The sequence below is a fragment of the Squalius cephalus genome (assembly GCF_949319135.1).
Source record: "Squalius cephalus genome assembly, chromosome: 22".
NCBI classification, from domain to species: Eukaryota; Metazoa; Chordata; class Actinopteri; order Cypriniformes; family Leuciscidae; genus Squalius; species Squalius cephalus.
This window is the reverse complement of record NC_137143.1, coordinates 2,761,752-2,773,126: the sequence shown is the minus strand read 5'-3', so window position 1 is coordinate 2,773,126 and position 11,375 is coordinate 2,761,752. Positions and strand designations below refer to the sequence as shown.

Below are 11,375 nucleotides of genomic sequence, written 5' to 3'. Positions count from 1 at the left end.
CCATATGGACAAACAATAATACAAGTCGTGGATATAAAAACAGCAAAGGTTTTAATTTAATAATAAACAGAGAATCTGTACAGGACTTTTTGTACAAATGACCTATATGACGGCCATGAAAAGTGAGAACAGGTGCGATCCATTTCAGGTGATGAATTTCATCAGTTTCATCTCTGGAATGAGTTATTTATGTGTGTGCGACTCAAATAACAAACAAACAAACAAACAAAAAATAACTAAAAGGCTTTGAATAAATAAAGGATGGTTTATCTTGTAATGGTTTTAAATGTAATATAATATTGCCAGGTTTTTAGATTTGGAGAATGTATTGTAAACATGTTTGGTTAGTGTAATAAATATATAATCTATAATGCATATACTCTCTATTACAGTTATTGATATGTTGTGTGTTATTGTGGCATTTAAAATGGACATCTTGAGATTAGTCATAAAATGCATGGTTTCTTTTATGCTTGGAAAGAGCCAGGGATTTTCCTTTTGTCTTTTCGGTAATTATTTATATTCACAAGGAAACTTCAAATCATGAAAGACCATATTAAATACAAACATATTTTTTAGAATAAGCCAATGTTGCAATGTAGAGTTTGCGGTACAGTACTTTTAAAAATATATATATATTGTTCAACACATATTTTAAGAAAGTCCTTTAAATATTACATGATGGCGATTGGTCTAAAAAGGTTAAAATATTTTTCAAAGTCCTGCGTTAAAATGCTTATTCAACCCCACCATGCATGTCTGATCTGGAGGTCAGATCATAGTGGCAAGTCAAATTTGGACCATCACAGACATCTCACCTAAATGCATAAGACACACACGTTCACATTGAGAGTGGCAGTCCATGCATGGCTTCTTCTTTAGCTTAGGTGCAGTTGTGTAATGCTTTCACGATCACAGCGCCAGTCCTCTCCAAACATTCTGTTCCTTCGCTCTGCTGTTTAATTCTCCCTCTCCGTAATAGAATCCCGATGGCCTTCCTTTTGGACAGACATGAACCTTTTCTCTGAGGTGATTCTCCAGGTGTTGGGACAGAAGAATGAACAGGCAGGGCAACAGATGAGTAAATATCAGTTTAGCTGTGCTCCAATGGATGATCATGTAGACCTGCCCCTTCTGAAGGAGAACAACAAAAAAAGAAAACAAAGTATTGATGGGATTGTGAAAGCTGGTGGAAGTGACTTTTAAATCTATTCATGAAAACAGTTGCATTGAATGTGCCTACATTTTGATGATATTTAGATAAAGACACAAATATTTTTACTGTATTACTACATAGTCTATAATAATCCACACAACCCAGGCTTATTGGTAAAATGTGTCTGTGGTGATAATCGCACATTTCACAACTCTTTCAAAGTGAAGTGTCCAAAGCATATGTAGTACACATCATCAGTTTTTTTGTCTTCAGGAGCCGTTTGTATTGTTGGCACGTGGTGAAGGCAGGATCGTGAAAAATTTTAACAAGCGTTTTAGGAAGTGTGTGCCTCCGTGTCCCAGGTTTTTGTTACTTTGTGTTAGAAAATCGATTGCACAATCGATCGGACCAACCAACACAAGTTTCGAAAAACGAAAATAGGGAATTGATTTTAACGGCCTTCTCTCGGAGCGTGTCCAGCTCGTCACGATACGCTCGCAGCGAACACGCGTCACACGGCAACTCTGACAAACACACATAACAGCAAATTATACTTCTGCATAATGTGTCTCTTTTCACAACAAACATGTGAATTCTGCCGGTATTCAGACAGTCTCATGCATACAGACACAGATTCGGGCTACGGGCTACAATCGCCTACGTAGGCAAAATTTGTTTGACATTTCTAATGGCATGTTGAAGACTGCAGTGATGTTTCACTGATGTTATGGCAGTCCACTCTGCTTATTGTTGTTCGAGAATATTGCACTCCTGTTTGTCATTGTGCACGAAACCTCACGCCAATAAATCATCAGGAATATTGCTGACTTGTGCGCGTCTCAAGCGCCCTCTTTACGTTCGTCCTAATGCCTGTTAGTTGTCCATGGATTTGCCTATATTTGGTGTTGAAAATGGAAACGTCTTTAGACATGGAAAATCGATTTTACAATCAATTCAATGAACACTTACGTCTCAAAAATCGAACAGGATTTTTTCACAGAAGTGACAGCCCTAGAGGACACACACACAACCTATGCGTTCATTGCTTGGGAGAGGAGCATTAACATTCAGTGCTCAAGAGTTCTGAATGCGCCCATTGTGAGGTATGTGATTCTCAAGGTATGTTGGATTAGCGCCTGCACCCCACAGTTAAGAATGTTGCCGAAGCAAAGCGGAGGCTCAATCGATTTGCTGGATCAAGATGTGCTGTCTCTCGAGTCACACAGTCCAGTAGATAGCATATAGCTGGCACCATCCAGCCAAGAGGGAGTGGATGTGGTTGAAGAAGGCGAGGAATGTGTGTGTACTGAGTCTTCTTAATCTGCCAGCCCCACATACAGAGAATTGTTGAACGTCATGGACCACACCAGATTGGTTCTGGGTGTGAAACATGAGGTTAGGCCATGTTCGCTCTTCGATCTCTTCCATCTCTTCCCGACCTCCATGCTGAAGTGCAGAAGTCGTGGAAGAAGCCATATTCAGCCCGGATTTATCTGTTTCATCATTCAAACTACGCAAATGTGGAAGGATTAGCCGAGTGGGGATTTGTTAGGATGGCCCCTGTGGAGGAGATGCTATCTTGTGAGCCACAGCTGTGCTGAGGGTCGCTCGATGACAGCGAGGGGGTCACGGAGAGGTATCTTTGGCTGCACTTGGCGAACATCAGGAAGAAAGGAAATAATTCTCACCTCAATGCCCAAAGTCTCATCCTCTGAACTTTTTAGAACAATTATTGAGACTGTGGTCGGAAAGTTTAGAGAGGCGAGGACGCAGTCGGCAGTGGTCAGGAAATCTATCCCGCACCGTTTCAGATCCCGACTAAAGCCTTTTGGGGGTCCGAGGACCGGAGGCAAGGCCAGGTGTGGCCACTCGCAGAGGAGGAGAGACATGAGGAAGATGAGACAGGATCTCAGGGAAGTGATTAATAGGAAGTGCTTCGATAAAGATCCGAATGCTGATGGAAAATAACTGTGGCAAGCAGGGTGAGGCCGAGAGCCGTGGGAATGGAGTGAGGCCGATGGTGCGAGTGTTAAAGGAGAAGATCACTTTTAAAATGAAAATTCTGTCATCATATACTCACCCTCATGTTGTTTCAAACCTGTATGAATTTCTTTCTTCTGCTGAACACAAAGGAATATATTTAGAAGAATGTCAGTAACCAGACAGTTTTTGGGTCCCATTGGGTCCCAAAAATATACTATGGAAGTCAATGGGACCCAAAAACTGTCTGGTTACTGACATTCTTCTAAATATATTCCTTTGTGTTCAGCAGAAGAAAGAAATTCATACAGGTTTGAAACAACATGAGGGTGAGTACACTGAAAAAAATGATTTATTGACTTAGTTGAATTTACTAAAAAAAAAATGTTAATTGGTTCCACATAATTCATTTTAGCTACATTTAAACAAATGCATTACGTTGAACTAAGTTCAACTTGATGCATTTGTTTAAATGTAGCTAAAATCAATTGCGTGGAACCACTTACGATAAAAACATTTAGAAAATTCAATGAATTTACTGAAATCATTGAATTTACTAAAAAAAATTATCGTAAGTGGTTCCACGCAATTGATTTTAGCTACATTTAAACAAATGCATTAAGCTGAACTTAGTTCAACATAATGCATTTGTTTAAATGTAGCTAAAATCAATTATGTGGATCCAATTAACATAATTTCTTTTAGTAAATTCAACTAGTCAATGAATCATTTTTTTCAGTGTATATGATGACAGAATTTTCATTTTAAAAGTGAACTTCTCCTTTAATGAGAGTAGATTGCGCCACACCGGCCTCGAGTCTCACGGAGGAACTCCAGAAGGATAAAAGAAGGAATGACAAAAGTGCAAGACGAGAGAGGACAAGGCCTAGACTATTTATGTTGGTGTTTTGTTTTAGTTTAAGTGGCAGTCGTCCATGAGGCAGCGGCAGTAGTTTTGTTGTTTATTTTATAATTAAAGTATTATGTTGAACGTTCGGCAGTTCAATAACAGCTTCTCTCTTTCCCTTCTCTCTTTTCTTCTCCTTCAGACAAAGAAGTTGATGACGTGTGCTACGGGCGCCCTCTTATACTTCCGGGACCTCCGCTAAAGTAGTCACGGACTGTCACCAACCAATCAGATTATAGTGTTTTCACACGTGCTTCCGACACTGGATACGCTGATGGCATCCCCATAGCGTCAATCCAAGACCTTAAAGTCTTAAAGTTCTGCATAATTAAGGGTGTGGCCACTTGAGTGACAGGTGGACTGCCGCTGATGTCACTACTAGCCGTTTGTCTGCTGTCTCTTAGTGTCACGTCACCTCAGCTAATCCGTCTTTATGCCCATTTTCGGTTATCTGGGAGTGACGCGCTACCAAGATGGGCTTCAAAAATGCTCTTCAGAAACCTGCGGGTGACGGCACGGACACTGCGTATTTTTTTACAGTCTATGGTAGAGGCACACTTTCCCAATGAGCCTATGTTGGTACTTTAGCGGTTTGAGGGTGTACTGTTACCTCTGTCTGCAGAAAGCGGTACACTCTTGGTCCTTGTGTAAAGCACACGTGCAGCGCTGACCTCCTGCGCTGCCCTCGGCAGAACGCCGTATCCGCTGGGAGCCTCGATAACTTGACATGCCATATGGGACAGTGCGCCTGCCAATACACAAAGGGGAAAGGGTTATGACCTTGCAGTTAAAGAAAACACTACCACAGCGGTGCTTAAAGTCAAACCGTGAAAGTGAGAAAGGCTTTTAATGCTTTGATTTACTTAAAGGACTTGAACCAGCAAGCCTTCTATATTTTTTTTAAGAAAAGTTCAAATTCTCCCTTGAAATTACACTGTATATCACGTCTCCATCCGCCTTAAAATGTCAGAGTCTGGAAGTTTACAGAGGGATTTAATGTGTGCTATGTGTGCAGTGTTTCACTGCCCTAGTTTGATCTTTCTTTTGCACTCATGGAGCAGGTTACATACACAATCTGCCGGGTCTGAAATGTGACACTGAACCATGAATAATGTGGAGGTCAGAAAATTGTTAGCACCATCCCAAATTATGAATGTGATCGGCATGCCAACCTCACTGTACAAACACCTGAGCATGGATATGAATATGGTAAAACGCATTAAATTGAGAGAATTGGACTCTTATTGATAGCTGTCAGCATTATTAAATGACCCTTAATGTTTAATAAACATGCGCACTCAGGGCTGTCGCTAGTGGGGTGAAAGGTGGTGACAATTATAGGGGCCCCACAAAATCCAGCAGTTATACTATATAGACCCCTGTTGTATGAATAATTCTAATATGTATATTAATTGTATGCCTGAGATTTAAATAAAAAAACACAAAAACATGCAATTTGATAAAATATTTTTTTCCAAATATCTGTTTCTCTTACCTCCTTAAAAATGGTTTAGTCCGATCTAAAGTATTTATTAATCATTCAGTCAGTGACAAACATCAGAAGAACCCAATGAAATTGTAAGTCCCACCCCAGCTCGTGAACAGAACCAGTCAGAGTTGAGGCGGCAGTGCCTGAAGTTAACGATGAACTTGTGGAAGAACAGGAAATTTACTGACAAAATGTCGGGGAAAAGAAAACATAAATCAGGGTACCAGAAACGCCATGAAAAGAAGGAGAGGGAGGCCAGGAGAGTTGTTGTATCCCAGAGACGTTCTTAATCGTTATTTCGCTGGGAATAAGAAAACTGCCGGTACTGTCACTTTTCATTATTGCTGCGCACCACAATCCACCGAATGATTACGTGGTCAAAATCCCTGTCTTTTTACACTATTGTAAATAGAGTTAAAAAATTGTCACGAGTCACGACGCATTGCATTATGCACCTGACCTTTCAAGAAAACACGAATACAACACCCTGCACTTGAATGAATACATGTATTAGCTTTATTTAATAATATTACCAGTTCCATATTATCTTTATTATTATATGTTGGTGATGTTTGTGTTGATGTGTCACAGGTTTGTGAGTCAAAGCATGCATGGAGATTAGCATTGTACATATATCATGGAATGAAAAAAAGAGCATCTATCATGCTATTGTAACGTTGGAACTATGGGCCGAGAGGCCATGTATTCCTGAAAAATAAAAACTACTACTACTACTACATATTATCTTTATTAAAAAATAAGACAATAAATGATTTTATTTTTTAAATTTGACTGCATTCTTACAATTTCTAAATGTTTACTTTTTGATTTATGAATTATAGCAGACTGATGGGAAAACACATTATTTTGCTGTTACTTTTTTAAAATTGGTTTTATTATTAGGCAACAATTTCTTGCTTTTTGTTAGTTTTTATATAAACATTGAACTTTTAAAATAAAGGTTTTACAACAACATTACCATCTTCAGTTATATGTGGGCCTCCATGCTCATCTATTGTACAGTATATGATATTGGTGGTGGGTGGTGGGGGCCCACATCAATATTTTTTCAGGGGGGCCCGAATCCTCTAGTGAGCACACTTTTAGAAGAAAATGTTCAAGAACTTTAAAGTGTTCCTTCAGGTGTTTTCCTGGAGCTCAAACAGTAGCTCGTTGGTGCTAACAACACCAAGGTCATGGGTTTGACTCCCAGGGAAAGCAAGAGCTGATAAGAATGTAAATGTGTACCTTGAAATGCAACGTAAGTCGCTTTGGATAAAAGCATCTGCCAAATGTTATATTATATTATGCAATTATTTAAGACTTATATAGAACCTTTTGGGTATAAATAGTTCTTTAAAATGTAGGGCTAAAAATCTTTCAAACCCTTCAAAAATCGTAGGGTTCAATACAGGTATGTGATTTATAGTTTTTAGGAGTTCCCATGGGATCATTTAATAGTTTTAATTAATTTTTATTTTTATTAAATTGTATTTATTAAATAGCTTGTAAACTTATTTTACCACTAGAAAAAAAATGAAATCACCTGTTAAACATTAAAGCATTGTGCAATCATTTAAGATGTTTATCCTTATATAGATCTTTTTTTGGCATAAAGAATATTAAAACTTAATTTTTAAAATCAAACCAAGAACCCTATAGTTCTATATAGAACCCTGTTGAACCTTTTTCCCAAAGAGTGACAAGGATGCATAGAACTTTTAAGAATGACAGGCGTATCAATTCTACAGAAATCTACTGCAGATTCTGTGTTCACTGGAAAACCAGTTTGGTTAGAAAATGTCCAGTATATTTAACAGTAAGAATAACAGATTCAACAATATACACAACCTATTTAATTAAAACTACACTTCAGCTCAAAAGTGCAGCTCATACACAGCAGGCTTGAGGACTTTAACAGCTCAATGATTTCATGACTTATGCAACGCAAGGGCCAACTTCCAGTTCATTAGACCTTGTGTTTTTTGGTACCACCTCAATAAAGGACTCTTACTTATACTGTATGGAAACTAATGAAGCAGACTCCGAGGCTCAGTAAATCTGAACAGCTGTTCTCAGGGAGCTGAAGGCCTCATCTGCTAAGAGTTACTTCTGCAAACATCCAGTCATGAAAGCGTCTCTTTGATCTCGTCTATTCTCTTTAGCCAGTATTATATGCCAGACAAGTGCCTAGACAAGTGGCTGAGAATATTAATTACTCTCAGAGAGAAGAAGTACTCTGGGCTATGTTGACCCACATTTCAAGATTTCTGAAGTTGTTCTTTATGAACATGACTTCTCTTTAACAAGCTGATATATTTCACATATAATATGTATCATATGTAACATATACCCCCCCCCCCCCCCCCCCCCCCCCAAGGGTGACTTATAGTTTTGCTAATTTACTAAGACGGAGCTCGTAGCAGACACTGAAACATTTCCCCGAAACTACTTACAGCTCTCTTAATAAAGATTAGTTACTCTACTAAGGATACGTTAATCATCATCATGTACAATAAATTATTATTCTGTACATTTTGGATAAGAATGATGCATGGGAATTTTTTTAAACTACACAAGAAGTTTGCAATGTTATCTCTGTGATAAGGAAGGGCAGGCCAGAAATAATTCAGCTCTGACAGAAAGGAGAACGTTTGTCCACGCGCCTCTGTTGAGTTTGTATAGACTGCCAAAAGACTTCTTGCAGTTAAAATCTAATGCAGCAACACATTTTTCACATTCACTATTTTTCATTTTTATAGCAACCCAATTTGGTTACACTTTATTTTAAGATGACGTATTTACATTGTGCCTCCTCAGATAAGTACTGAGTCAAATTGATTAACTATGCATTTACTATAGAGTTATGGTTAGGGGTTTGGTTGAGGGTTAGTTACTTGTAATTATGCATAATTTACTGTTATTACCATAGTAAGAACATGTAGTAAAATGTAACTACAACACCTTAAATTAAAGTGTTTCCTCAAATTGTAATCATTTTATTCTTCCATTATTCTTATTATTAAATGTCGCAGTAGTTAGTGGTTTGATTATTTCATACATTTTACAAGTAAATCATTTTACAAGTAAATTTCATACATTTTACAAGTAAATTATTTTTAATAACCCTAAGAAATATGTTGAATCTAACTTAGATTCAACATATTTCTTAGGGTTATTAATAAGAACCATAAACCCTTGACACAATAAGTTTTATTTAATTACAAATGTTTTGGTGTTCAAGTACCAAGTTGTCACATTTATTCACTATTATTTATGCTATGCCATTTACCAATAAATGCCACTTAAAGATTGTTTAAATCAAAGTTGTAAATCCATCTTTAAAGTAAGAGGTAAACAGTAAAAGAGACGTACTCAGGTGTGTTGATCCAGATGATGTCCAGATGACAGTAGTAAACACACTCCTTGTCTTTGTAGGAGTAACATGTGCATCTCTTGGCTCTCTTCCGGGGTTTTATGAGCTGGCAGAAATAACACACTCCAGATTTATTAGCAGAGTCACCAAACTGCCTGGGAGTCGCACTTGATACTTTAGTAAAGTCCTTCGCTGTGTTTTTCACAAGCACATCTTGTCGAAACGTGGAAAAGCCTGAGTATGAAAATGCTTTAGTTAGAACAATGTCAAGACTATTGATTCAAATGATCTCATGTAAAACATCATCATGAATGCCTTTCTATCCGATATTTTACTTTGTCACAGTAAAGGTTCAAAGTAGGTTATGTGTGTTCACCTTAAAAAGAACGTGCTTGATATAACCTAAAAATGTGCTTCATGTGGTAAGAATAAAAATAAAAAGTCCAATAATAGTCAAAAATAGGCATATCATTTATGAGTGACATTGACTATTTTCAGGGTCAAAGCCTTAGGTTTCCTCAGGGTGTGAAATATGCAGTAAGACACCGGGTCACAACCCAATAATGAAGGGTTGAACCCTGAAGAAAAAAGGTTTCAAACCTTTAGGTAAAGATTTAGAAAGAGCCAATGCAGGAGCAGGGGCCGGTTGCACACTGTATATTAGATGTACTAACATTTAAATTAATCATTTGATACAATGCACTTATTGTGTGTTTTTACAACTTATATTTTAAAAAATACCTGGTTATAATTATGGATGTAATAAATCTTTGTAATTACATCTATAATTTCCCTGTTAACACTTCCCTGGCCTTACCCTTTAACCATGCACTCATAAACATATTTCACCAAACCTGTCCTAACTTTACCTGTATCACTCCTCAACAGCAAGCACAAGTGTTTTGCAATTCAACATCAATGCAATAACCACATTGTTTAATGCAAGCACATAGTAGTTAAGGACCCTAATATAAAGTGTGACCCATAAACCCATAAATGAAGACCCTGTCTTAATAACTAGTTTGACCAACTGGCAGTTATTCACTCTTACTTTCAGACTCAGATTAGACCAAACTACCTGTGTCACTGACTTCAATAGTTAGGACCAATCTTGAAGAAAAAATGAGGTGACTAGTCTAAGATGTTTATGCAACCGGTCGCAAGGTAAACAATATGACTGACGCTGTCTTACAATTTCGATCCCGTTGAACATCAAGATCTGCTGTCATTACTGTACGTACAGTATCAAGTGTTTGACGTTCATTTTCTGCGACAGTGGCGCCAAATTAGATTTGCGCTTCGACTTACTACGTCCGATTATTAATTTTACTTTAGTAGGCTACATTGCATAATTTAGAATATGTATATTTCTTTAAAAAAAAAAATGCTTTTAAAATAGTCCACTGAAGTCACCTCGATGCATGCATCATCTAACTCCTCAATATAGCCTATGTATATGCTTATAATAATTTTATAATATAGCCTAACGTGTTCTGTGCTTTAATAATGTTTTTTTTTTTTTTTTTTTTGGTAATATAATGCACAGGGTGATTTTAGTCCACCAATGCAATGCAATCTAAACCCACCGTTGGCCATTGCGACTGTTAGTCCAATAAAAAGCAAAATTCCCAAATGTAGTAATGACACCTTGGCCATCCCAGTTATTCCAGATAGTCTCCGTGAAAAAGATAAGTCAGTTTAAAATCCAGGATTGACCAGAAGTGCTGAGTGATCCAGTTAGAAGTAGCATGTTGCTGTTTGCTGTGTTATTCCCACACGGACTGTGATGTGTTCAGGCAGAAGAGTGGAGCTCGCCAGAAACATCCCCAGGTCCTGCAGATGCTGATATATCACTGCGCTGCTTCTCTCGCTGGGGTTTTATAGTGAACATCTATCATCAGCTCGAGAAGACCCGCCCGCTGGAGCACAGCCTCACTTCTACAGCTCAATCAGCTGTCAGACAGAATATTACATCACACACAGATCCGAACGTTATTTTAATGCCATCATAATGATCCAATAATCCACAGACATATCGTGGGTTGGTTGATAGTATTCTCTACGGGTAATAATTAATACTTAAGTAAGCCTAACTAAGTCTCTGGTAATTATAGGTCTGATATCAATTGAGAAAGTCCGTTTCGATATTGTATTTATTCTGATTTCAATGCTTTCCCCTCAGGCGCTTGAGACATCAATGACATGTTCTGTCTACAGATTCATCAGGAGACCACACTGGAGACTTCAGTGCAGCTTTAAGAGCTGTTAGGAAAATTAACTATTCAAGTGGGCATATAAGAGTGTTTCACATTTGATTGATAAAAATAAAATGAACTCAAATAAATATGTAGGGTTGTAATACATTGGGGGCTGGCTGCTTTTCAGGGGCTCTCAAACTCATGAGAGAACACACTGAAAACTGCATGTTTGTTATGGTGTACAGTATAGTTTAACTATGAGTTTAATG

The 11,375-nt window shown here is 37.8% G+C and overlaps 1 protein-coding gene across 1 annotated transcript; it reads right to left on the bottom strand.

Moving 5' to 3' along the window:
* Positions 1–257: 257 nt before the first annotated feature.
* LOC307150557 (endothelin-3) lies at positions 258–10,760 on the bottom strand. The gene is made up of 4 exons (XM_079857904.1): positions 10,495–10,760; positions 8,908–9,142; positions 4,654–4,791; positions 258–1,134 (listed from the first exon to the last, which is right to left on the bottom strand). The coding sequence occupies exons 1-4, from the start codon at positions 10,562–10,564 to the stop codon at positions 1,116–1,118; spliced, it is 462 nt and encodes a 153-aa protein (XP_079714030.1). The 5' UTR covers positions 10,565–10,760; the 3' UTR covers positions 258–1,115.
* Between the last annotated feature and the right edge of the window lie 615 nt (positions 10,761–11,375).

Excerpts from the sequence above, each read along its gene's own strand:
- LOC307150557 (XM_079857904.1), bottom strand. The coding sequence starts at position 10,564 with ATGGCCAAGGTGTCATTACTACATTTGGGAATTTTGCTTTTTATTGGA. Across the intron at positions 9,143-10,494 it reads AACAGTCGCAATGGCCAACG|GCTTTTCCACGTTTCGACAA; the intron begins GTGGGTTTAGAT and ends TTTCATACTCAG. Across the intron at positions 4,792-8,907 it reads ATCTGGATCAACACACCTGA|GCGCACTGTCCCATATGGCA; the intron begins GTACGTCTCTTT and ends GTGTATTGGCAG.